We start from the raw sequence: 27,816 nt of genomic DNA, 5'->3' as shown, positions 1-27,816 counted from the left end.
ATGGCTTCGTGTACACTTCACCTAGAGCAGGTCAGTGCTCAGAGGAGAACAGCCGCACTTTAGGGCTGTGAGGGTGATTTTTTTAGGGCTGTGAGGCTGTGAGGGTGATTTTTTTAGGGCTGTGAGGCTGTGAGGGTGATTTTTTTAGGGCTGTGAGGCTGTGAGGGTGAATTTTTAGGGCTGTGAGGCTGTGAGGATGATTTTTTAGGGCTGTGAGGCTGTGAGGGTGTGTGTTGGGTGTTCCAACTCACAGGCTCCGAGCCCTCACCTGCTGAAACCCAGCCGGGCACCAGTTCAGAACCACGGAATGGGTCAGGCTGGAAGGGAGCACACAGGGTCAGCTGGTCCTCCCCTCACAGTTCATTAATTCAGCTCTTTTCAGCAAAGATGTGATTGAGGTACTGCAGTTACTGAAATCAGAACATGGCCAGTGGGTCACCTGGTCCAACCCATGGCACAGGGTTGTGTCCAGATGGTTCTGGAATATCACCAGAGGGAGACTCCACAACCTCTCTGGGCAAACTATTCCATGGTGACCTGCACTGTAAAGAAGTTCTTCCTCATTTTCGTGTAGAAATTTCTGTGCATCAGGCTCTGCCCACTGCCTCTTGTCCTCTTGCTCAGCATCACCAAGCAGAGCCTGGTCCATACTCTTGGCACGCTCCCATAGGTGACTATACACATTAACGAGGTCCCCGTCACTTGTCTTTTCTTGAGGCCGACCACAGCCAGCTCCCTCAGCCTTTTCTCATGGGAGAGATGCTCCATACCCTTCGTTGCCGTCCGCCGGACCCGCTCCAGGAGCTCCGTATCTCTCTCTTTGAGGAGCCCAGAACAGCTCAGAGACTCCAGATGTCCCTCAGGAGGGCTGAGAGGAGCAGGATCCCCCCTGTGAGGTGCTGGCAGCGCTCTCCCTGCTGCCCTCCCCTGCCCCGGCCACACGGACCCCGCGGGGCGGGAAACCCGCAGGCGGCGCCGCCGATCCATCGCTCGGCGAGCGGCTGCCGGGCCTGGTTGCCGGGGCGGGCCCGCACGCTGCGCCCGCTCCCGGCCCGCGGCGGCGGACGCGGCCTCGGGCCCCATGGAGGGGGACAAGGTGAGGGGGACACGGTGAGGGGCGCACGGTGAGGGGGACACGGTGAGGGGGACACGGTGAGGGGCGCACGGTGAGGGGCGCACGGTGAGGGGAGCACGGTGAGGGGAGCACGGTGAGGGGAGCACGGTGAGGGGCGCACGGTGAGGGGCGCACGGTGAGGGGCGCAGGGTGAGGGGAGCACGGTGAGGGGGACAGGGTGAGGGGGACAGGGTGAGGGGGACACGGTGAGGGGCGCACGGTGAGGGGCGCAAGGTGAGGGGAGCACGGTGAGGGGAGCACGGTGAGGGGCGCAGCGCCGGAGCCTCGTCTGCTGCCCCCGAGAACCCCGCGGCTCTGCCGGGGCCGGTCGGGTCTCCCTGTGTTGTGGGCACGGCAGCCGTAGCGAGGAAATCCTTATCCCTCTGGCAGAGGGGTGAGGTTGGACCAAGCGCACAGCCTCCTGCAGAAAGGGATGGGTGGTTTGGGAAATACCGCTTGTTTCACGTCCTGGATAAAAGTGCGTTTAATAATTGATGCTGCTGTAACTGCTAATTGTCGGGCTTTAGTTCCTTGGGAACAAGCGTAACTCTTGCATTAAGGTGTTAAATTATTGAACGTTTGTACAGCTCCGGAATAAAGGAAACAAAACCATATGCGTGTGGTAACAGCAATTACTGTGTGACGTTTTCCCTTGAAAGGGTGGAAGTGCCAAAGCGGTGAAATAGCGAGCTGTGATGGAAAGTTAAACTTTGATCTAAAATATTTCAGGTGTGTCGCTGTGAGAGTGCCAAAGAGCCAGAGGCAGGAGGAGCCACACTGAGCGAGGAGCCTCCTTTTGCTGTTTCTGTCAGTGGTGCTCTATTGGAGGGTTCTCAAATAGGCAGCTCATACTGGAAATAAGAAAGATAAAACGTTTACGTGCAAAAATTAAAGTACTTTTCTCTGGCTTAAAAATCACAGACAGAATTTTGTCTTACTGCTCTTCTGTTTCTTGTTCTTTCGAATCACATTGAACTGAGTTCTTAAATTAGTTAAAAACAGTATGTTCTGAAAACCTCTTATCTTTCTAGCTGTGAGTGAAAAAAAACCCTTTTAATCTCTTTCAAAATTTATCTAAAGCAACAAGGTTCCTTTTTCCACTTACTGCTTTTTCTTTAGATTAAAGGACAGATTCTCAACTGGTAAAAACACTCATAGCACTTTTTGAGTTCAGCAAATCTGTGGCATTTCATGTGAGCTGAATGCTCTCAGGTGGATGATTTAAGATAAACCCCAGTGTCATTTAAGTAACTAATCTTAATCTGGATTTAAATGAGTATATACATACCTCTAAATTAGCAGACAGGTGAGAAAGTTCAATACATTCTTTGAAAGTTTGTGTGAAACATTGTGTTGACATTTACAGAGGGACAGAGGTCTCAACCCTTTATAAAATATCTCCTTTCCCCTGTTTTTTATACTTCTGTAGAAACAGGGATTTAAGTGGAAAATCATCATACACAAAAGCAACAGTTTCTGGCTGTGATGGGAAGGTGAAAACTGCAGACCCCAGAACACTGAGAGATGCATTTTAGTGGATGCCAGAGAACCACGTGTGAATGTTTGCTGTGTGCTTTTTGCCTCAGCTTTGAAATAAATCTGAAATTGTCTGTTGGTTATGCTGATTTTATGCCACTAAGATCATGAGCATTCTTTCTTTCTTTGCTGATACATACCTGAATATTGTCTAGAACCAAAACATGATTTCCCATCCATTTCCTTCCTTCCAGGTTACATTCACACAAGTTCTGTTGAGTTTCTTAGGCTTTGTTAAAGTTTGACTTAAGAAAATGATCACCTTTGCTTTTACTTTCTCGTCTGCAGTAGTAAATATTTGCATTCTTTCGATTTTGCCTTTTTTAAGGGCACTTTCTGTTTATTACAAATACTTCCTTATTGAGACTTCTCATTGACTCTAGAAGTTTACCAGTCAACTGCAATTTTCTATAAAATCCAAATTTGAAAAGAGAAGATTTTTTTTCATGTAGAATAATTTCAAATAGATATATACTGTTAAGATACTGCCTCCATATAATGAATTAACAACAACAAAAAAAATGGGCACTGTATGTTAATTTTCTTCCAGCAGTGCAGCTCATCATTACAATATTTATCAGTGATTATTTTGTTAATCTTCAGTATCTTTTGCCAAGTCTAAATTTGAGAATAAGGATAACCTGATCATGTCACTTGGGATGTGGTCATCATCCTACAATGAACCAGTTAAAATATTCAATAGATTACAATTTCTCCTTTCCCTTGGTGATCTCAAACAATCTGATTTTTTTATTTAGTCTTTTTAATGGCAGTCAAGCAGCTAAGAGCAGGAGCTCTACAAATGCAGATGGAAGAAATAGAACCTATTTTATTAGGGAGCACTGTAGTGAAACAATCACGTGTACTTTGATTAGTTTCATTATCTTTTTGCTTTTTACCCTCAGTGCTACATACAAATATTCATGTGCAGTCAACTTACACATGTAGTCTGGGCTTCAGGCTTCTGCCAGGTCCAGTCAGATGAGATTTACTGTAAATAGATGTTTAAATCAAATTACTGTTTGCATGATCCTTTCAGTGATACTTGCCATGTGTACCTTGATCCTTTCCTCAGAAATATGATTAATTGTTAAATGATTTACTTCTCTCTGCAAATTGGATGCTCAGTCTGCTCTGCATTTTCTGTTCTAGAAAAGAACCAAAGAAGATACTTGGAAAGCAGAAGAACTTAGGAAACATCTAAAGGTGAATTTATTTTATTTCTGCTAGTCTTCATGTTAAGCTGCCTCACAGCACTAGAATTTATGGGTGGTCTAAACATAAAGAGCTGACTCTTTGTTGTACACTCCACTCTGCCTTGTGGGATCTGCAGCAGCTCTTAAACCCTTCCTGGTGCACCAGCCAATTCCAGTCTGCATCACTGACTAGAAATGACACAGGGCTTTAGTGTGTGGCTGCTGAGTTCCTTGTCACCCTGAGTGCTCTGGGATCTCTCCAGTCCAAGGTTTTCCAGGGGCTGGCCCCACTCAGCTCTTTCCAGCTATGTGGGTCATATAAGAGCACCCCACAAATTTCTGAGTTAGGTAAATGGCAATAATGCATTGTTACAGTAATCACACAGCAGTCAGTGGGGTCTGATTTGCTGGTCACCCAAATCTAAGTGACAACTCTGCTTTAGATATATTATTCATTTTCTTAAAATCTATATTATCTATTGTATTTATTATCATCATCTATCATGTTTATCCTGTGTTTTTAAACTGGTTAATTACATTATCTCCTGATCAAATGAGTATTCAGCCTGCAGTCAGTTACATCACTGACTGATACTCAGATTTGTGTTGTATTTTTTAAAAGTATTTTCCAGTATGTGTTATTATTATTGCATTTATTAGTTTTTTTCAATAAGCACAGACATAATGTTAGTATTTACAAAGTAAGCTTACAACTATATCAGCATTTTAATACGGTTTGGGAAATTAAATACACATTTTGTAATTTTTTTTTCACATGACTGTACTCTTATCAAAATAGATTGCTGAATTATAATTATAAATCTTTTATTTTATTTCAGGCATTACTACCTGATAGTCAAAATGAAGACCAAAAACACAGAGAAAAGAAACTGCGGAGAGAGAGGACTGTTCATGACACAGCCCCTGACAGACATGAACGCAGAGACAGAGAGAGGAGCAAGGAAAGAACAAGAGAGAGAGAGAGGTTTAAATCCAGTGACAGGGACAGGGATAAAAGGAGAGAGAGAGAAAGGGAAAAAGAGCACCAGAGAGAAGAGCGAGAGAGACACAAAGATAAGGTTCAAGAGTCACGTTTGGAGGAGAGACACAGTGTGCTAAAACATGGAGACAGGGAGACTGATAGAGAGCAAAACAAAAAGCACAAGACATATGAGATAAAGCAAACAGATCCACAAAATTATCTGAAATCATTTGAAGGAAGGGATACAGAACATCACAGAAGAAGAGAAATCAGGCATCGTTTGGGTAAGTAGCTTTGGGTTGCTATTGTACTTGGAAATATTTGATATTTGGATAGGAATACTGAAACCATATCCCATCTGTGCAGAGAGGATAACACAGGCAGGTGTGAGTACCTCCTGGCATGTGTGTTTTATGGAATGTTTTGGTAACCTAGTTTTATTTGGATGCTTTTAAAAAATGGATGCTTGTTTCCCTTCCTCTGAAGAGAGGATGGATGTCAGTGGTTTTGCTGGTCAGTGCCTACACACTCTCTACTGAGTGATCCATTCACTTGCAGGGTGATTGCTGAAATCGGTGGATGTGTCATTACTCTTACCATTGCAGAAGACAGGAGGGATTCTTTAGGAGAGAAGGAGTACCCAGCTTTGGAGAGAGAATTTCAACAGAATTCCATTTTAAAAAGCTCCTATATTAGAGAAAACATGGCTAAAATGCTGTTTTCTACATGCTAGAGTTAATTATGTACAAAGTTTGAATTTTATAAAATCTATTCCCTAATTTAGACATCTGTTTTCTAGAGGAGGAGAAAGCAAGAACTGAAGAGCGAGAAAGAAGACACAAAGCACAGAAGGTAAAGGAAGTTAGTGAAGTGTTTCCATAAGAGAATAAAACTGTAGAATGATGAAGAAACTGGTTCAGACTGTAACTCCCAAGGAATCCAAGAGATGCATAGATATTAAGGTGATGACAAGTGTACAAAACACAACCAAAATATGTCTCAGCTACCCGATTTTAAGGACATACTTTATTCTTTTTTTTAAGTAAGCATGAAATAAAATTTTCATAGCAAACAATGATTCATTTCTGTACAGATACATCAAAAGTTTCCATCTGCTCTTTATGCCTTTATTAAGAAGGTAATTGATGAGTGTACATCCTACTTTAGACCACTTAGTAGACAATAATTAATTTTTTATGTGAAGAACATATAATTGAAAGAATTTTCTGTAGCAAAGTATTCTGTGTCCCAGAAGAAATACTAGAACCTCAAGTGCAGTCATAATTTGAAACCTGATATTGTAGAAAATAAAAAAAATGGCTGGAAGCTCCATGTGACAGAAAGATTAAGAACTTACAATTCAGTCATTTTAATGGTCAAATATGGATAGATCTGTAAAGACAGAATGGTCTTGGAGAACTTCTTAACCATTTAATATTATTTTCCTCTGCAGGATAATGATTTAAGAAAGAAAATTGAGAAAGTTTTAGCCTACAAAGTTGAAGAAGGTGAACGTGTACACAAGTTAGAGAAACATCAAGAGCTGGATAAAGAGAGAGAAAGAAAACACAGAGAAAAAAAAGAACATTCTGATGGGACAGAAAAAGAAAGACATTCTAAAGAGAAAAGCCATAAACATTATGGAAAGGAAAAGGAAGAAAAACATAAATCAAAGAGATCTAAAGAAAAATCTTCCCATGGAAACAGAGAAGAGCCAGCAGCAGAAGCTAATGAGAGAGTAAAAAGTAGAGAAAATGAAAGAAAGAAATATGATCTTAGGGTAGGTTTTGTTAAAACATTACCTTATTTATTTTAATTATTAGCATGTTGTCAATAGGGGAATGATAAAAATGCTAGGATTTTAAGTCAACATTTTCTGAAATTTGAGGCTAAAGTGGTAGATGAAAACACTACATCTGCATTTAAGTATGGTAATTCAGAATTCATTCCTTCCATAAAATTTCAACAAAAAAATTGCCTGTATATTAGAAGTGTCTTCATAAAATTCTTTTTTGCTATGACTTTTGAAATTTTTGCAAACACTTCGAAGTGTAGATCTCATAAGGCTTGAAGTCCAATTAAAGTTTTTGGCTGCCTTTATAGCAAAAAATATTATTTTAATAGAAGCTACTTTCATGTTGTCTGTGAAGGGAGCACAGGCATGTGAATATAAACCCTTTATATTTATGAGGTTTGCCTCTGCTTCTGAAGCCATAGAATATCTTTTATGTTGCTAATATGTAGCATGATCTTATATCCTAGAGACTTAATAATTTGTCATTTTTTTACACAAGTTAAAGATTTTCATAAGTATTTATTCAGCAAAACTGAGAGAAGAAATCTATAGTTATTTGTAAATCTTAAATAAATTTTATGAGGCATACAACAGTTGAGATGGTCTAAGGTAGCTTCTTCCGCTGCCTAAAGAGAGAAGATGTACAAGCTTCTGAAATAAAAGTTCAGAAATACATTTTCTAGTGACAGTATGAGTAATTTTCAGTGTAGGGTCCCTCCATGAGTGATTCCTGTGACTGACTGACTGCAGCAGACAACGAAAGTCAATCTATATCTTGCTTAATGTTTGGCTTCCTAGGAAATGTACTCAGGTGTCTGTGAGAGGACACACACATTGGTGCTTCTGTCCCACAGTTATATTTTATTTTCTGTTTCTGGATAGAGACAAAGACCTTTATCTCAAACAACCTATTGAATACATTTTCAGACTTAAGCAAACCTTCATAATACAGAATTTAAGGTTCAAGTCCCTCTACTGGGGATTAAAAGTGCCTGAGACTGTTCTCTGTCCCTGTGAATTGTAGTACATACTGTTAAAATCTCTTTTTTTGGAACAGGCTGGCCACAGCCTTCCAGGGTCAGCCCTTAGCCCCTGCCAGTTTTTCAGAGCATCTTACAAGCAATGACTGAAATAAAAAATAGTCTGTAATTGAAACAATTTATTAAAAACCTTTTTTACTACTAAGAGAGTACCACTAATACAGGTTCATAGATACATATTCCCTCCCAGCATTCTCACTCATGAATATTGTGACTTTTTCACAGAACAGTGAATACAAAAGGGAGGAGAGGATTCAAGAAGAAATGAGCCATCAGCTTGTAAGGTAAATTCACAGATTTAAAATCACTATGTACTATAAGGTGTTTACTAAGGTTCAGTCACCACCAAACCAATAAGCAAATAATTCTTAATCTCACGTATCTGAGGATATTGGGAATTTTTTTTCATAGGCCCAATAGTACAGCAATTACAAAAAAAAATCTGTGTGTTGTCTCTAAGATGATTCAGATAAAAATGTATGTATTTGTATTCCCTTGATTATTTTTCTTCAGCAGGGTAGCAAGAGGTAGTTTTCAATCCTTGTAAACTACATATATTTTAATCTGGGCACTTAGTTTGAGAGACAGAAATGCTGTATTTTACCATCTGGAAATTCACCATGTAGTCATGTGGACACATGTAAGGTTCGTGATGAACAACATAGGAGTCTATTATGTTTAGTTTAATTTGAGTATCAATACTCAATTCCTACCCTAGATGGTATAGAAAACACAATATTTTTATATATAGCAAGTTTGCAGTTGAATATGAAAGAAGTTCCAGATCCCCTCAGTAGGATCAGTTAAATTTTGGGGTTATATTTCTAAGTTTTATTACTAGCAAATATAAGTCTTAGACACATTTCCTGTATATTCTAGTACTCTGAATTCTTTAAGTCTTGAGCCTTGTGAAATTCTTCCACAACTTTCTGCAGTCTAATTCTCTGGGGGCATTGTTGGTTGCAATTCTCAATCTTAAACCCTGGTTCAGCTTCCTGGCTCAATACAAGTGTGGGTTGTTTGCTTCTGGGGACACAGGCAGAGAAGTCACTGCCACTGCTGGCTGAGTGTTGCTAATGCTGAGCATGGGACAGAGCTCTTTGGCTGAGGTGAATTTGTGGAATTTTGTGGAATATTCCTGTTGAGATATTTCAGAATCCAGACGTTGGGATGGTAGCTGGCAGCAGCACTCAGCTGTGTCAGCAGTGCTGGATATTCAGGCAGTGTTTTGAGGCTGTTGCTGCAGGGGTTGTGGCTGAGTCATTGTCTGTGCAGAGCTGGGAAAGGAGAGTTTAGCCATTCCTGATGGCAGGGAGGGCAGTGTGGTTTAGTGACATGTCCTGAAACTGTTCTTCAGCTTCAAGCACTGTAATGTTGAATCACCCCAGGTTTTTATGACAGGATCCAGCCAAATTTTAATTTTTATTGTTGTCTTTTCCTGTTTGTCAATCCCAACAGCAGTATATACAAATACTCACATATACATATGTATACAAATATAAAACGTAAAAATATTCTCTTCTTGAAGTCTGATACTTTTTACTTACTCTCTACTTATAAAATAATCAGATTATTGAGGAGCAAAACTTGTTGTTGATTTGCTCCTGCTCTCTGACCTTGATTGTATTGTCCTCATAAATAAGACCCTTGAATGAAAAAACAGGTTTGAAGTCAATCTTTGATTTATAGCTTTTGAGCATATTGCACCAACCTGATCTTGATCTCTGGTTTGCCACAGATATTAGTACAAGTAATAAATGTGTGGGCTTATGAATTTTTTTTTCTTCTCTACTTTTTCTTGCTTTTTGATGCAATTATAGGTGATAAATTTGGACAAAGTTTCTGAATTCTTTGCTCGTTAATCACTTCCTTGTTTCATTATCCTCTTATATCATAGAGATCTATAAAAATACTTGTAGAAATATTTCAGGAAATTTCCAACTGTTTTTCTTTTTCAAGAAAAAAGCCAAATGAACAAAATCCCCAGAAAACAAAACTGAAACATAATTACTTTCTTATGAGTTAACGAATAAAATTGTTGTTCTCTTTTTGAATAGGACTGTGAAAGATAAAGGAAAACTCATTGAAAAAGAAGGCATGGACAGAACACAAGAGGTAAAACTAAGGAAGAAGAAATTATTTTTAAATTTTGGAATTATTTATTTTAATATTTTTAAATGGACAGGTGCAGACAGAACCAAATTTTCAGCAAGTCTGAAGCTGTATAGACTTGGGTTTATTTGGAACAGTGCAGATACAGCCTAGCTCTACCATAAAAATTTTTTGAAAGTTTTGTGATATTTTCAACTGATTGATTCAGCTCATCTTTAAGTGTGAATTTCTGTGTTGAGGACCTAAATTTCATTTGTAGTCTGTGGAGAGAAATAGGCAGTTCAGTCCTCTTATATTTGGTCTCCTTTTCCATTATCTTCTCTGTCTTCGTTGGCAGTAGGAGGAAACTCAGGAGGACGAAATTCCTACTTAAGACCTGACTCAACAGGGAGACTTAAATTCCAGGGGTTTGCATTCTGTGCTGTTGATTTTTATTGTATATTTGTTGCTCCAAATGCCACAGCCTTCCAGGTATTCCAGCATGACTTCCTAATCCTGCTTTGTATTGACAATATAGAGATTTTCTCTATAAATTCTTTAAAGCTGAGAGCTCTTGTAGGCATTTTCTGAGATGATCATAGGTAATAAAAACTACAGAGTATCCTGATAGTTAATAAAGACTCACCTTTGTTGAGTGTGTTACTAAAGGTGTCTATCTAAAGGGAATAAGGATGTTTCTTAAAATTATATGAATTAAACTTTATGAATTAGTTACTGCTGAGTACCTGCAACCTTGCAGGCAGGAGAAATCAGAGAAATTTCTCACAACCTAAGTTATACTGGGAGATTCAGTGTATTAATAAAACACTGCAAATGTTGAAACCAGGAAAGTTGCCATAAATAAATGGCATTATTTTAATCAAGTTAATAATCTAGAGAAAGGAAATGTATTTGAAGTTATTGCAGGGATAAATCTCATTCCATGGAAATAAAATAGAGGATTCAATCTTAACAAAATTATTTACATATAAAATTATCTTATTCTCTTCTTATATCCATATCTCTGCTTTCTTGGTTTCAACATTTGTACTATTTTATTAACAGATTGAGTCCTCCAGTATAACTTAGGTGTAGGGATAATTTTGTCTAGTTCTCAGAAGAGTAGGGCAGTCTTATTTTGCTGTTAGCACCGTCAATGACATTGTAGGCAATGCAGTAGTTTTTATGTTTTTCCTATAAAAGTACTGGTAGAAAACCAGTTTGCCTTCCTAAGATAAGGTTGAGTTCTTTTTTTCTTCCTGTTCTATTACTTTAATCAGTAATTATCACTTGATAATATAATTTTATTTATCTGTATAACTATATGCTATATATTTTCTTGAAAATGTAGAATTATCTATTAATCTCTTTGTGCTAAGATTTGGCCTATAAGAGATTTTTTTTTGTTAGATTATTTAATGGTTTCATTTATTTTTCTCATTTAGGAAATGAAAGATACACACATTTCTAATCCAGACATACAACTTGAAGATTTTTCAGCAAATTATCAAGATGACTTTGAAGTAAGTAAAAGTATACAGTTGTCTGTCTGAAGTAATTCTTCAGTATCAAAATAGAGAATAACTTTGTTCACAGAAATAAACAGGATGTTACATGAATTTTAGTTAGTTTTTTGGTGACCTTAATTTGGCTAACAGTAGATAGCGAGTAATTAAAATGTATTAAAATGTAGAAACTCTGTTATGTATTTAGTTTGTTTTTATCAGAGGCTGGGAACCAACTTTAGGGGTTTTTTTAGTTGAATTTTAGTTCACAAAATATTTTCTCTGCCTTTGTGGATTTCAATTATTTAAATTACTTTCTGTGAAGAATGCTGAATTGTTTAAATAATCAGAGCTAATAATTTCAAGTAAAAAAAAAAGTATGCTTGTTTATCACTGAAAAAATATCATAGGAAAAAGGTGTTGACCTCCAGCATTCTCTTCACTAATTTGTTTAATAGAATTCCTTATTTTTAGCTCTCTTTTGTCTAAATTTTGTTTAAAGTCATTAAGATACAAGAGTGTGTGGGATGTGCTGTGATTATGAGCTGCACTAGAATCATCTTTGTTCAGAATTGATCTCCACTCGTGTCAGGAGTGCTGATTTCCACTGCTGAGCTGCTCACTGCAGTAGCCCTTCACCACTCAGTGAAGAGAAATAAGCACATTTAGGACTTATGTCATATGTGTTAAGTGATTATTTTAGCATGACATGAATTGTCTTAGTTAAAGGAGTTTATTAAAGGGTGACCCTTAGGCATAGACAGGAGTGTGGCAGTTTAGTAAATGTGAGCCTGCCCTTAAAGGACAGCTTGAATTAAAACTGTCAAATAAACAACTTCATACATCCTTGAAGCATTTATGCCACTGAACACTGTTATTTTATTTCTTTAAAGAACACATAATTCACCTAGCCATTTAGTATCTACTTTAGGATATTAAATAAAAAGACTATTTTGGACACTGTAGAACAACACTGAGATTATCTTTTCTTGATTAAAATTACTGCACAATCAGATGCCATTTTCTTTCCATCAGTTACTTTAGAATGCCTTTCAATCAGAGGATTTATAGCCATCTGTATGAGGTTTTTATTTTGACATTATTTTATAATTTCTGTAAAAGATCTTGAAAAATGCATCTATAGTCTGTGTTTACCAAGTATTGGAAGTTCTGTTACTTTCAAAGGACTATGAAGATGATTTTGAAGATGATGAAGACAATAGTGGTGAAGTAGGAGATGCAGAAGAAAACCTGAAAGAGGTTCCATTTTCCAGAACATCAGAAATTGAAGAAATTCAAAGAGCAATTACTGCAGAAAATGATAGAATCTTTACTCCATTGCAAAAGAAACTGGAAGATGAAAAAAAGGAACCAGTCATGGGTATGTGACTAGATAGCAGCCTTTTTTTATTAAATGTATGAGTAACACAGGCAACTTATAAGTCAGCTGGCCACTTTTTCTAAAAGTCTGCTCAAAGACCAAAATCTGCTCCTCTGGGTGAATCATGTGGATTTGTGGTGAGCACTGTAACGTCCGCATTACTAAATGATTCATAGGCATTCCTAATCATTTAAATTGTGAATATAAAAAGTACAGACTGACATTTAATATGTCTTATTTTGGGTAAGAGGAGCATATGAGAGTCTGGATTTTGAAAACTTGAGGAGTGCTGGAACAGTCTGGGGCTTCCGCTGGCATTAAATTCACCTTTTTTCTTTTAAGCAAAGTTGAAGCAACTGTTTTGGGGGAAAGGCAAGAAAAATATCAACACTACTCAAATATATAGCACTTTATCACTTTTAAATGCAAACTCTTTCTGAAATGTCTGGCATTCAGTTGATCTGATACCTGTGAGAGCCAGAGCTGCTTATTTAAGTACAGTTGTGGTTCTCCTTTCAGTCTGCACTGAAGTGAACAACCACATAGAATCATTGTACAAACAATATTTAATAGCTTTTCAGTCTGGTTTAAAGTTAGTAGACATGGAAGAATAGCATGGAGTTTCTGTAAGTCTTTCCAGTATCTCTTAAAGGTCTTTTCCAGCCTAGAAGAGTCTCTCATTCTGTGAATAGATTTTCAGTGAATGGTCATTGCAGCCAGAACCAGCATACTGCAATGTGAATTTCTTCTTGCAGAAGATTTATGCAATCATTATTTTTCTAATGAACAATACAGAATAGATAAAGATTTTTAAATTTCAGGAATTGTAGCACTTGGTGGTTTATTCTTAATTACACAACACATTCTTTTTTTGATGAGCTACTGATCTCATTTGCTAAAAATGGTGGTTGATCAGTCTGGCAATTATTTTTATAAGTTTAAAAGCATTTTACAAATATTGCCTAAAAAGACAGTCATCATTTGAGGAAGTTAAGCACCATTAGTCATGACTGGAAGTTGGATCTTAAGGTCAGTTAGCTACAACCTCGCAAGGAAAGGGAGTGAGATAGATGTGCCATCAGTTCTTGTAGTTGGTCTGTTAACTGTGGCTTTTCAAGGATCAGTTTTCAGTGTTTTCCTTGTTCATCCAAGGCCATTAGTTAAGCCTGTGTTGATGAGGTTCTCCTCTGTCTGAGTTCTTACTCAGAGGTGTAGTGTGTATGTGGTGAGGTCTGTGTGACTTTAATGCCATTTTTAGAATTGATCACAGAGTGTTTTACTGTACCCAGAGGAACAAGGCACCTGATGATGGCAAGAGAGAGAGAGACACTTTCTGCACCAGTCATCTAAAGTAAGAATTACAGTGGTCAGTCTATTTGAATTGATTGATAGAGAACCAGGAACTGTGAGAGCTGTGTTGTAACAAATCTGCTGTTTTTTACATTTACTGCTTAACATTTTCATGCACTTTTAAGTGTGGATTGTAATACTCTGTTGTACAATGTCACAGAAAGGCAAGATTCTTCTGCCAGAAGCCCTTTTTGTGGAATATTCATGGATTTCCAAATGGCAAACCAAAGACAAAGCAGCCGAAGTATGGCCAGTAAGCAGAAGTAAGTGTGTTTTAAATAATCCACACAAAATGGAGCTCACTGTGTGAGGTGCAGGTTTTTTCATTATATTTGAAATATGTGAACTTTATAAACTTGAGGCTTATGGAATAAAATATTTTATTAACTAGCAGTAATTAGTTAATAAGTATATATAATTTACAGGTACATGCCATTTTATAAGAGAAATGCATCTATATATCAGTTTATGTGGATCATTTGATTACAGAACATGTTGCCAGGATTGTAATTTCTTTGTGTAATGCTTCAGTCATTTAATTAGATATTGACTTAAAGTACTAAAGAGCAAGCCTTTTTAGCTACCATCAGATCTCTACAGAACTAACTTCTTGAAATAGTTAAGAATATGTGGTGCATGTAGTTGCCAAAATAACAGATTCCCTTTCAGGGATAACATTGATAAAACATGTTATTACTGATCCAAAATTGATCTAGATTTGAGATACCTAAGACATCTCTGTATTTTAAATAAGCAAATTGATGCCTCCTTTTTGTGGAACTTGCAAGGAGCTCCATATTTTTCTGAAGCACTGTATAGCTCCAATTTCCAGTGCAATGTTTCAATGCATAAAGCAAGATTATTAAATGTTATTGTTAATAATTTTCACATAAGGGAGATTTTATTGTCTAAGTTATTTAATTCACATTGCCTAAAATTATATACTCAAATTTTACACAAGTTCATTGTCTAGGCTTCTTCTCTAGACTGTAGAGACAGATTAAGAAACCCACAAAGGCATCTCTGGAGAATTGCCTTCTGGAATGTTTGTCAGCCTCTGCTGATTATGTGCCATGACTAATTACGACTATGTTTATAACTCTGTGTGCATGCTAACAGCATACACAGCCTGTGAAGGTAATGAGCATTTTCATGGGAGGAAGAGGACAGGGTTGTGGAATTTAAAGCTATGATAATATATTACTACCAGTAAATAGACTGAAAGCATCCCATAAATAAATTGTTGCTTTGGGGAGTTGTAAATTATAAATACCTATTAGTTTATTTTAAGGATTTGTCTGCATGTATCATGAAGATTTGTAACTAGTAAGCATATTTGAGTTAGATCTCAGCAATCTATGCTCGTGTTTGTGAAGAGATGATACATTAGGAAGCACAGTTGAAGTAAAATGTGGGTAAGAATATGCAATAAACGTCATCAAGTAGGAAAAAGGAGATGTGAAAATTGTCCTTATGCATAAAGAAAAATTAATTTAATTAATTTAAAAATACTGATGAAATTCTAGCTCTTGTTGCTCTAGTCTTTTCCTTTTTGAAATACCATCTTGCCTCAGCAAGAAGTTGTAACTAGAATATGCATCTGCAAGAGTGTTTAGATGTGGAATTGCTATAGATGCATAACTGTATCTGCTTTGTATTTATGTATGACTTTTAAGTACGTTAAAAAACCTGCAAGAGAGAGAAAGAGAGACTGAAAAAATTGTCTAATTGTCAAAGACTGTACTACAGCAAGAGCCTGGAATTGACTTATAAACAGACATCATTGTGTAACTCAAGCAATTCACTCTTAAATTGAAATATCTTACCAGCTTTATGGCATTAAAGCAGATTGACAGTTGTGTGAATTGTGACAGAGACTGTCAGTCTTTTCCTGTGTATGTGTAACAAAGCTAGGACATCATAGAAGATCTTTATAAAGCATGTGCACATATGAGTGATGTGAGTTAATCAAATGAGTTCAGGAGAATTAGCCACTGTCCAAACTATAGAAGAAAGAGACATTCAGCTGTTACCTCACAGAACAGCTTTGGAATACTTAGGCAAGATGATCTGCTGAGCTTTTGATAGTTTAGATTTAGTAATTAACCATTTGCAATTAGTATTGCGTTTTCAATATGATCATTATCTCAATGTAACATTAAATGAAAACTCTTAACAATAGTCTGTGTATTTCTATTGATACATTTTGATCTGCTATTTAATTTCAGTACAACTTCAATTCCCATAGATTCAAGCACTCTTAGATAAAAAATCAGGTTGTCTTTCTTTAGGAATACCAAATATTTGGTCTTAACCATGTTTGTGTTTCTCTCTTGTAATTCATCCTGAAGAAAACGGAGTTCAGAACTTCTCCCGCTAATTGACCTGGATTTCTCAGTTAGTTTTTCATTGCTGGATTTGCCTCCTGTCAATGAGTACGACATGTATATCAGGAATTTTGGTAAAATGAACACTAAACAGGTGCGTAACACATACACAGTAATATTTAAATTCTCAAAGGGTTGATTTTCCTTCTGGAAAAGAATTTTCCTTAAAAAATAAAGTTGCTAAAGCTACTAGGACATAAAGAAATAAATTAATCATATTTGTCTCTAAGCCTCTCTTACTATAAAGCAATGATTTCAAAACTTTTGACAAGCCATTTCCTTTCTGTATTAGAAGAGGACTCTCATTTTCCTTCCCCATTTTCTAAAGGGCTTTTTACCTGTCTGTGGCTCAGTGTCCCCAAAAATGCTGTGTTTGGTGTTTACACGTCATGGAAGACATTCTGTATTTTTGCAATATTTTTTATTTAGCTCTCCAGTGTGAAATGTGGTAAAATGTGTGTGCATGAAATAGTGACAGTATGTCAGCATGCTGAGGTCTGAATTCACAAACAGAAGCTGTTGAGCTTTAAATTTCACTTTTAAAATCACTAAGTTCTATTCAGTTATGTGCTGTCATTCTTAGCTGTGTCACCCCATACATTGATAATTTTATCTTTCTACTTTAGGCATATGTTCAGTGTAACGAAGACAATCTTGATAGAGACATTCAGACTGAGGAAGTTGAGACACTGGAGAAATGGACACAGCATCCAGGAGAAAGTGCTCTTGTATCTGGAGGTGAAGAACATTTTAATCTTATTCACTCATGGAAATTCACGTGAACTTTTTTATCCATTACTTGTGAGACTCTGTAGAGTGGCAGGCTGCATTGACAGCAAGCTGACATAGGCACTCTGAATCCTCATGTGGAAGGTATGAAAAATAAGTGGCAGAAATAGTTTTTCCTTCTGGCTTGATGTTTCTATTTGCAGCAAAAATGAGTCTCTAACAGATCTTGAGTGCTTTTATTTCTGCTGAAGATAAATTGATTCCTTCCAGTCTCCTCTTGCTTAAAAATTAAATTGTCCTTACATTTTCTTAATGGATTCCCTTTTGAAGCCTCAAGTTAGGTTTTTGTTTTTCTGTTTTTCATAGGTCCCATAAACAGCCAGGATGCGTCAGTGAATGGAGCTCCAACACCTAAAATTGATTCACAAAGATTAGCAAATTTTCTCCGGTCTGCTTGCCAGGTACACTTATATCCTTAATATCCCTTATGAGCTGTGTGCATAAGTATACAGTGTGATAGATCACTTACAGTTCTTCTTCTGACTAATTTAAATAAATTACCTAAATAATACTTGTTATCAAAGAGAATAATCTCTCTACAAAGGATTAGAATCAGAGCTGTGCAACTTTTATGTCTGTAAAGCTGTATTTGCAAAGTTACAAAATAACCAAGACAGTTGATAAAGTTTTATGAAATGAATCCACATAACTTTAGAATGCTACAAATAGCAAAGCTGGAAGATAAGATGACCCTTTTGTTTCTATAAATGTAATTATGTTTGCAAGGTGATTGCTGTTTTGCTAGAGGAAGATCAAGTTGCAACACAACCCAGGAAACTAAGATCTCGACAAACCAGTCTGTCTATTAGTGATAGCTGTTTCCAGTTAAATACTAACCAGCCATTCCTCCATGGTAAGGGAACTTTATTCTACAGCTTTTCGTGTACAGAATGATATCTTCTTTCTTTTGCAAAGTGTTCTTTGTTTTGCAAAGTTCTTTGTCATTACTGTGCAAACAGCACATATCAGGATATAGAGATGATGTAAACCTCATTTTCCTTTTAATTGCACTAATCTTGCTGGAACTTTTGTGCAGATTGGTTTCACATAGGGAACATCAGAACATCTTACAAGAAATATATTCCATCTATTCCTACCAGAAATAAAGCCAGCAATTAACATGATGTGTGTAATTTCTTGTCCCTGTTGTTGAAGGGCCATCCCAAGATGTAATTTTGTTTGGGCTCTTTATGCTGACAATAGGGCCAAAGTTACAAATAAAGGCAGCTTGTTCAACAGGGACATTGTAGCCTGATATATTTAAAAAGCAATTATATCTTCTCCATATAACAGTAACTGTTCAGATGATTAGTGAAAAATAGAGCATCTGTAATTATGTTAGCAAGGCCTATTAGAACACAGAACCCTACATCATCTAATATGAACATGAGATGAAGCCAAAAAAACCTGGCCTGTGCTGTTTCCTGTTTGAGACTCAGTTTACCGTTTTCAGTATATATACTGACATCAGATCAGATTGGCTTGCTTATATCCAGAATAATTATTCTAATAATTTCCTGACTTTCTTCTTTTTTGCTTTCTACTTCTAGTATGTTGAATTCCTTCTCTAGTCCCTACTTTTTTACTGTATAGCTTCCAAAGCAACAGTGTTAATAGAAATATTCTTCATAATCGCATCTTAGTTTGTTTGTTGCTATAGCAGCTGAATATGCTTTTTTATCTGCAGTGAATTTGCTTTTTCATTTATTGCTTTTCTTTCTTGGCTTTTTTTTCATGGTTTAGGCCGGAAAATACCCTGTCTGTATGTCTCTCAAGTTCAGAGGCAGACATTACTTTCTGTTCATGAATTACCTGAAAAAGCAGAGGTTGGTTTGCTGAGCAGAAAGAGCCTTATATGTGTTTGGAACATCTGGCAGCCCTCCAGTCCTCAGAAAGTTTTAATGTGTGATTCAGAGGTATGTTTTAATAACATTGCATATTTGTCCATCAATTACAAGACTTTATTTGAAGATTTTATTTTTACTTGGGGTCTTTTATTGTCTTGCTGCAAAATATGCCATCTTCTGTCTTCTGAGAAACATATTTGAGCCTAGTGAAGAAAGACTATTCTCATTCTATTCTGTGCTCCAGAACCAGATTGCAGTGATGGTCAGTGTTTTGTAAGTTGTTTTGATTGTTTAATTTTAACTGTATTTGATGGTTGAAGGGTGAATGGAAGTAAAACATCTGGTTCAGATGTTGTTAGGACTCCTCTCTGCTCATCATTCCCACACAGTTGAGTCACCTCTTTCAGCTTTGTGACAGTAGATGCAGATTACACGACGATTGTTTTGAAAAGGTAAGGTCTACTGAAGGTCTTGTATCCTACTTCCCTTTTAAAACACATTTCCCTTCTGCCATAAACACATGTAATCTGTATTTTTTGTGTTTCCATGCTCACAAACCTATTTCAGGTTCATCAAACCATTGATCTTTATCATAATATTAACTCTGCATGTTTTTACTCTTTTACAGGTGATGTGTTGCTGCTTTAGTCCCAGTAAAGCAACGTTAGTTTTTGCTGGAACAGTAGATGGTTCACTGTTGGTGTGGGATCTCCGAGAGGACTCAAGAATGCACCCCTGTATGAGGATCACTGAAACTGAGTGGACATTTAGAGTTCCCACATTTTCCACGGGTGAGCATCTCTGCATCCTGGGCAGTCACTTTGTGCACAGTGAAATTGTCACCTAAGTCTTGATGTTTCTGTGATGTTCATGCAAGGTATCCTAGAATGAAGAATAGCATATAGCAATAGTTTTGTAAATAATTTTATTAGGAGTGTAGGTTTAGGTTAGTTGTTAGGGAGACATTTTTTCCTGTGGGAGTGGTGAGCCACTGGCACAGGCTGACCACACAAGTTGTAGATGCCCCATCCCTGGAAGAGTTCTAGGCCAGGCTGGATGGGGCTGTGGTGCAGCAGAAGGTGTCCCTGCCCACAGCTGGGGCTTGGAATGAGATGGTTTTTAATATCCCTTCCAGTCCAAACCATGCTGTGATTTTCTGATTTAACTTTGGCTGTGGTACTATTGTGTTTCTAAAACACCACACTACACACATTCACAAAATCCTCTTTTCTTCACAAGTGTTTTTGATTACAGCAGCCATGTAGAAGTAAACAGTAGTTGGTTTTTATGCAGTAAAACAATTGGTTGTAGACAGACTTTTAGGTTTTTTAGGAGGTCAGAGATGCTCGGTCTTGTGTTGCACACTGGTAGTCAAAGGGATGTGTGCAGTTTCATGTGGTTGCTTATGTAAGCAGGCAGGTTTAATGCTGGTTACTTAGGAAGCTTTAATGCCTCCAATCTTAAATGAGATTAAATTCAGTGCAGAGGGCAAGTCCAGAAATCATGAGTATCTGACAAAGAACACACATTGAAATTAAACGCACATTCGCCTTAAAATGTTATTAAAGGGTAAATATATATTTCCTTATGGTGAACACTTTGTTTCATGAATTTTCAGGATACTTTCTACTAAGAGTAATTTTTCTTCAAGTTTGTCTTCTTATATAGTAAACAGTGATTTATGTCTACTCCTGTTGTTTATGGAGCTTGAAATAATTCTTTCCATGCTAACACTGAAATGGCAGATTTTAATGAAATGTCTGGTACAATGGCATAAATGGTGCATCAGTCATTTGGAAAATCAGAAGTGAATAGGAATATTGAAACATTAATTTATCTAGTATTATTTTGTTCATTTAGCAAACAGTTTGCAGTATTGTATTTGCAGTATTGAGACTTATGCAAAGTTCATTATTTGTCATTCTTTCTTTGTAATCATCATTCTGCCATAAGCTGAAAAGTGATTAAGATTTTGTTGTTGCTTTTTGTGGAAAGTACTGTGTTTAACTTTCATGATCCTTATTTACAGATGGCATTCTGAACTCAGTAAACCACACCTCTCCTATACTGGCAGTGGAACCTGTCTCAACTTCTCTCAACAGTGACCACAGTTATGGGCTCTCAAGCTTTTCTTATCAGGAGGGTATGTAAACTGCTCTTTTAAGCATCAGTACATCTGAGTCTTTCTTTAGGTATCTAGTGAAACAAATATATCATAGCCAAAGCCCAGTTTAATAACCCCAGCCTGCCTCTTTAGTTGTTTGTAGTATGAATTGCATGCAACGTTTGTGTTTGTTTTCTGCTCTCATTTTTATGTAATGTTCATTCAGTGCAGCTTCACATCAGATGTGGTTGTGTGCTTATTATAATGTTTGTTTTCTAGACCATATTTCCATGATAAAACAAGTTATCACTCAAAAACTGCCTTTGGAAGAGTCTTAGGGCTTCTCTAATGTCCAAAAAAAAATCCCTGACTCAGTGGAGCAACTTTCTTATATCTGAAAGCACTTAAAATGTGTGACTGTAATTGGTGGTTTTTCCTGTGCCTTTTGCCGGTTCTTTTTATGACCAACCTTTGCAAAGAAACTCTAATCCTCGATCCTCAAATTCTCAGACAGTGTGCTAGGGAAGATGTTATCACTTCCATTGCAGATACGTACTTTGAAATCCACAGTGGTTTGAAGAAATTTGCTGTGTATTGCAGGTTTTACAAGATTCCATCTGTTTCACTTTATGTTCCCTTCCAAAGTCCATGCAGAATCCAATTTTAAAAAAGATGCAGACTGAGATCATCTGCGTCTCTGGTAGGACAAGCTGCACATACAGGAATAGACAGAGACCAGACTGAGTTGGAAGGGACCTACAAGGATCATCCACTCCAATGGCCTGATCAACTTGGGGCTGACCAAGTTCAGACTTGTTAAGGGCATTGTGCAAATGCCTCCTCAACACTGGCAGGGGCATTGACCACCTCTCTAGGAAGCCTGCTCCAGTATTTGACCACCCTGTCAGTAAAGAAAGCTTCATGCCCTTTTCTCCCTTTGGTAGAATTAGGACACTTATGCAGCTGGGAAAATTGTAGAAGTTTCAGGGGATGTATTAATGTAGGAAATGTTTCAAATCCTTTGGTGTTGTTCATCAGGAAGGTCAGTGTGTGGATATAAATTGTTGCCATTCCTTCCATAGAAATGTCAGGCCCTCCATTTCAGATAGCTTCGATGGACGAAAATGGAATCCTCAATATGTGGGTGAGTATGTACGAACAGAGAGAGCACAATGTGTAATGAAATACTTCAAATACAACAACCCAAATTCAGAATTTCTGGTGAGAATTGCCTCCCTGAAAAAGTACAGCAACACTAACCAGTCTGTTGGAATCCTCCTTAAAAGGTTAGATCTGACTCCCTAATGTTATCTTTAGGCAAAAGTATTAACAGGTACATGAATTCATGAAAAAAGGCAATCAATTCTTTTACTGCATAAAAATACATTCAATTAATAGGTTCTCAGTCATCTTTCACCCACCTACTTTATTTTAAAAATCACAGTGGTGTCAGAGCTGATACTGAATGGACAAGAGAAATTAAATTCCTAATTTATATAAAACAAATGTTAAAGAGAGAAAAAGTGAAAATCAGAGGATTTTTGTAAGATTTCCTTGCCTAAAATATGATGGTTGAGAAAGCATCAGGTCTGCTGCTCTTAGTTACTGTCCTGACAACTCTTCTATCACATGTTTTCAGTGGTTTTTTACCTGATGCAGCTTTTGCCCAGCTGCTGAACCTGTGAATAATAAGGGATAAAAGTATTTCCCCTCTGTGTCAGTAATCAAGTTCCTTAAAGCCTTTGGTTTGGTAACTTTAGTAACAACAGATTTGGGTCAAATGATCTATTTTCTTATTTCATGTATAATTAATTTTATTCATGTATAGGAAAGCACAGGAAATGTGTTACAATTCCTTGTTTAGGGTGGGTTTTTTGTGACTGACCAAACCAACAAGATGCCAGGTAGCAGTTAAGTGTAGAATGTAGCTTTCCATATTCTGCTTTCCATCAGGGAACATCCAGCAGGCTTGTGAAGCAATTTTTAGAATTGCAGACATTGACAGGGAATAGAGACTCTACCTGTAATCATTGTAATGTTAGACCTGCCTCTCCAAACGCTCCTTAATACTTACTATTAAAACTTGATAATAAACTTTGAAGTCTGGTAAATATTGATTGTTTATTAATGTTAAATATTGACTTTTCAGGTAGTTGTTGAATTGCAAAAAGTGGATCTAGCTGGTTCACAAACTGACTTGGGTGAGTACTGTACACTAGAGGTAGAATAAAATCCTCCAGTTTTGAGACCATGAAGTTAAAAAAGAGAGAGGAGAGTCAGTGATGCCAAGAAGTGGTTTAGCAGAAGGCAAAATCACTGAGGAAAGGATTCATTCTGAATAGTTCATGGCTGATGTTTGGGGTTGTTGGTTAAATATGAGAATCATTTTCACTGCTATGTAAATCTCATCTGCTAATTCTGGATTGGTAATTGCCAGTAGACAATTGCCACTAGACAGCCACATTTCTTACAATGCCAGAGTTGTTTTCTGTGTTATCAACAGTTGGGTTTTTTTCAAAGAATTTGCAATTCTATGTCTTTGGTCCTCCTCTTTGTACTTTAGTTTTAACCAAACCTGTTATAGTGCTCTTGTTGTTATCCGTGTCTCCATTTTGGGAATTGTCCTGAAAGCTCTTTTTTAGGTAAGATGCTTAATTTAGTGTGAACAAAAATTTCTGTAAAAGCACTGAAGAACCAATTCTATTCAGCCCTTTTTGAGTTATGTAAATGGAGAAAATGACGTTCTTTGTTCTTTAAACAAATTTACACTTACCTAACTGGAAAAGGCTGTGACTAAAATCCTTTTACATCTGAAAATACATAAACAAACAATGAAGTAATGCCAGCAAATTAGAATTTTTGATCAGTTTCTATAAGCTCATGAGCAATGTCAGGCTATATTAAGCTGCTAAAGCTGGGTATTATGTCTGTGAAGAGGTATATTTTAAAGCTGTGGTCATGTGCTGATACATTTTTACTGCAACCAGCAATAATTTTTTTTTTACTTTTCAAAAATCCTTGTCTTGGAAGGATTTGAATTATTTGTGTTGTTCTCTGCTAACAAGTTACATAGACCAACTTTATGGATGCATTATTGCACTATCTCATCACTATAATTCATTGTCAAAGATCCAAGTAACATAAATGTGCATTTTAACCATTTCTACAGTTGGGTCTTAGTGCTGAAAAAGAAATGTGTAACTGCATTTCTATTTCTGTCAAAGGTTGTAATTCAAATCTTGAGAGTTGAATTCTGAAGCAAATGGTTCTAAATGATGTAAGATTGTTACATGTCAAAGGCTGTATCTGCAGTACTAATTATGAAGTATCCTTTTACTTATTACCTTGTGATTTAGTTTATGGATTGCAGTTTTTTAATGCAAAGTACTTAATAATAATTTTTTTTAATTTTAGGTTTAGTTCCTGGAGGGAAAGTGAAGTTAGTACATAGCTCTACTATGGAATTGAGTAACAGGTAAGAAAAGTGGGGCATTTCAATTTTGCATATGTTGTCCCACAAAGCTAATTTTTCCTACAGTTTACTAATTTGCTGTTACATAGGATATATTTAACATTATTTTCTGTTTGTGGGTTTTTTTTTAATACACATTTCTTCGTAGATCCAGTCAAAGACATTTTAGATCAAGAGTTTCTGTATGTACTTGCACAGCTTTAGGAGACAATTTTCTATGTTAATGTCATCTTTGCCTTTGCCATTTTCCTCAGCCTTTTCCCAAAGGATATTAGCCAGAGGATGCCACAGACACTGACTATTAAATTTCTGTCTTCTAATCCCAATCACTTCATTGTTGGAACAAACATTGTGAGTACCATGCTGGAATTCATCTTGTTGTTAGTTTTTTGGTTTGGAAGCTGTCTCATTCAGTTGGAATTTTACCTGTAGACTGTATATAAAATTTATAATTTGAGTCTATATTGTTAAAATCTGTTAGCTATTAAAATTTGTTAGCTAGTAAGGACCTTTTAAAGTATCAGCTCATGAATTATTTAACTTTTTCCTGTAGTACCAATAACGCAACTTTTATTTTGTTCTGTTTAATTAATTTTCTTTATATTGTTCATAGGGTCTAGTAGGCCATGGTACAAGACATGATTTAAAAGTTGTTCCAAAGCTATTCAGGCCCCAGGAGAGCAGACTGAGATCAATAAGCATCACTGCAATTGATTTCTTCCCTTTTGGAAAGCCACTATTTTTGGTATGAAAACGTTTTAATAAAAGTTTCATTTTTTAATTACTTGCTGACGGAGCATTCCTAATTTGATGTATTTAACTAGATGTGATTGTTGATTTACCTCAGTAATTGAAATCTGCTATGAAGGGTAGCAAAAAAAATCATAGAATATGATTCTATGAATAGAATAATTTATTTTGGAAAAGACCCCCAAGGCCAATCCTTAACCCCTCACTGCCAAGTCCACCAGGAAGCCACGTACCTAAACACTTTTTACATCTTGCTTAGTTTGCTTTGTTCCATAAGATATTTTCTTTTATCTGTGGTGCAGGTTGGCTGTTCAGATGGAAGTATTCGATTACACCAGATGACATCAGAGTATCCCCTCATGCAGTGGAGTAACAGCACAAAGGGCCAGGCAATTATTGCCCTGCAGTGGGCTTTGACAAGACCTGCTGTGTTCTTTGCCCTGGATGCATCATCCAACATTTACATTTGGGATCTTCTGGAAAATGATTTGCTGCCTGTGGCAAAGCAGGCAATCCCATCAGAGAAGTAAGTGCTGGCTTTTTAACAAAACATTCATATTGTTGCATGGGTTTTTTGGTTGACTTTAAATGCTCATTAGAATTTGCTTTTTTAACTCTATTTTATGAACTGCTGGAGGTGTGGAAACAAACTACAGTGAGCTAAATTTTGATTGTCTTCCCTAGGCTGAATTTAGCCTTGCTGGATATCCCGCTAACTAAAAGTTTTCCTTGTATCCTTGTAAACTGTAGCAATGCACTGCTAGTTTTTGGAGGAAATATTACCATTTTAAAATTTATTACATTGTAGTGGAAAATGCCATCAAACATTGTTCATTTGTACCAGCTTGAAATAGTTTACAACCATGATTAGAAATTGATGATGAAATGCATGGGGGATGAATTGCATGTTATGTTTACATTAAATGGTTACAACTGGTGAAAAGCTAAAGAACATGCTGGGACTGGAGCAGAAAAGAGGAATCATTTAATTGACTGTAAGTAACCTGATACAAACATGTTTGAAAGGACCAATTTCTATTTATTTTGCTCAATTAAAAAACACTCCCCTGTTCTTTTGATTTCAGGGTTGTAACTATGACTCTGCTGGGAGAGCCAGAAAAAGCAAATGGATTGTTAGGCATGGTGCTGGCCAAGGAGTCTGGACAGATAGACATCCAGTATGTAAAGAAGAAATGGGCAATACCTCAGCCTGAGGAATCTGAGAAACTGTATTCTATTTTATTGCAGTCTTTTTAGAACCTGGGTTGTACCATTTGTAGCAAAATGTGTAGTTTATTTTTTACTTCAATTAAAAAATTTGTAATGTAATTTGTATATAACTTGTATATATTTTAAAGAATAGCAATACAATATTTCAACTGAAACAATATATTTTATCATAAAAATGACAATCAAATTTACCATTATTGTGCTCAAAAATATGATGGCTGTGTGTCATTACTGAAAGTACTCTAGATGTATATATATTTTTAAAAAATAGCAAAAATGCATTCCTATAAATTGCACTGCTGTTTCTCCTTATTTCACTCTGAAAGAAATCACAGCAATTCTTTGGCAAACATAATGCTGTGTTCCTGTACAACCTGAATGTGAGGAGATTTCCACCTCTGGGCCTCTTAAACATTAATGCTTGGTAAAACTTGCTGGGGTCTACCTACAGACCATATACCAAAATTCAAATTACATCACACATATCTATGTCTGATTTTCACCTGAAACTGTGCAAAAGGAACATCTGACTGACTCAGGCTCTGAGATGTACATTCCCTGTTTGGATCAAGCTAGGTGACCAATATGCCTGGGAGATTTACTGGAATTCTAAATCCGTTCGGATTTCTGATGTAAAACAGAAAATACTTACCTGCTTAATTCTGCAAATAATTTCCAAAGCTCTTGTAGTGAGGAAGAGAAAAGCTGTCTATAGTATGATACTGACGTTTGTACCCTATTTGTAAGGGTTGGACCAAGGTGAAGCACTGAAAATGTCTTTTGTAACTTAAGAAAACCTGGTTTAAAGAACTTCAGTAAAACCTTGATTAAACAAGCTCAGATTTGGTGAAAAAAGGACAATTGACAGACAATGTATTTAGTATTTAGTGAACAGATATATTTAAGATATGTACCTTCTCCTTCTAAAATAGATTGAAATATTTCTAAGTTTAATTAATTGCAAATATTTTTCCATGTAAATTTTTACTGAAGCTGAGAAAACTCTAAGTGGCCACATGATGGTGCCAAGTCACAGCAGTAAAAAATGAGTTCCTTGTGGAAACAACATTCAGACATCAGCAGTGAGTCTGTTGGTGTCCACTGTACAAATTCATAGAGCCCAAAGAACTGCTGGAGAAATTAATATTTCAGAGACCATTTTTGCAAATCCTAGTTCCTTAATTAGCCATGGACTTCCTTTTTAATGCCCATAAACACAAGTGATCCTTCTTATCTTCATTGCTGGC

At 36.8% G+C, this 27,816-nt stretch overlaps 1 protein-coding gene across 1 annotated transcript; it reads left to right on the top strand.

The window, feature by feature from the left end:
* The first annotated feature begins 991 nt into the window (after nucleotides 1-991).
* DYNC2I1 (dynein 2 intermediate chain 1) lies at nucleotides 992-27,404 on the top strand. The gene is made up of 24 exons (XM_063415715.1): nucleotides 992-1,096; nucleotides 3,803-3,856; nucleotides 4,686-5,112; nucleotides 5,628-5,680; nucleotides 6,282-6,608; nucleotides 7,889-7,947; nucleotides 9,721-9,778; nucleotides 11,200-11,277; nucleotides 12,445-12,640; nucleotides 14,151-14,253; nucleotides 16,342-16,471; nucleotides 17,004-17,115; nucleotides 17,473-17,567; nucleotides 17,893-18,019; nucleotides 18,910-19,082; nucleotides 19,642-19,804; nucleotides 21,043-21,156; nucleotides 22,200-22,261; nucleotides 23,267-23,318; nucleotides 24,532-24,592; nucleotides 24,844-24,940; nucleotides 25,203-25,334; nucleotides 25,642-25,865; nucleotides 26,425-27,404. The coding sequence occupies exons 1-24, from the start codon at nucleotides 1,082-1,084 to the stop codon at nucleotides 26,594-26,596; spliced, it is 3,084 nt and encodes a 1,027-aa protein (XP_063271785.1). The 5' UTR covers nucleotides 992-1,081; the 3' UTR covers nucleotides 26,597-27,404.
* Nucleotides 27,405-27,816: the final 412 nt, after the last annotated feature.

This window comes from Prinia subflava, chromosome 1 (genome assembly GCF_021018805.1).
Source record: "Prinia subflava isolate CZ2003 ecotype Zambia chromosome 1, Cam_Psub_1.2, whole genome shotgun sequence".
In the NCBI taxonomy this organism is placed as follows: domain Eukaryota; kingdom Metazoa; phylum Chordata; class Aves; order Passeriformes; family Cisticolidae; genus Prinia; species Prinia subflava.
Note: the sequence above shows the minus strand (reverse complement) of the source record. Positions and strands in the feature narration are given on the sequence as shown.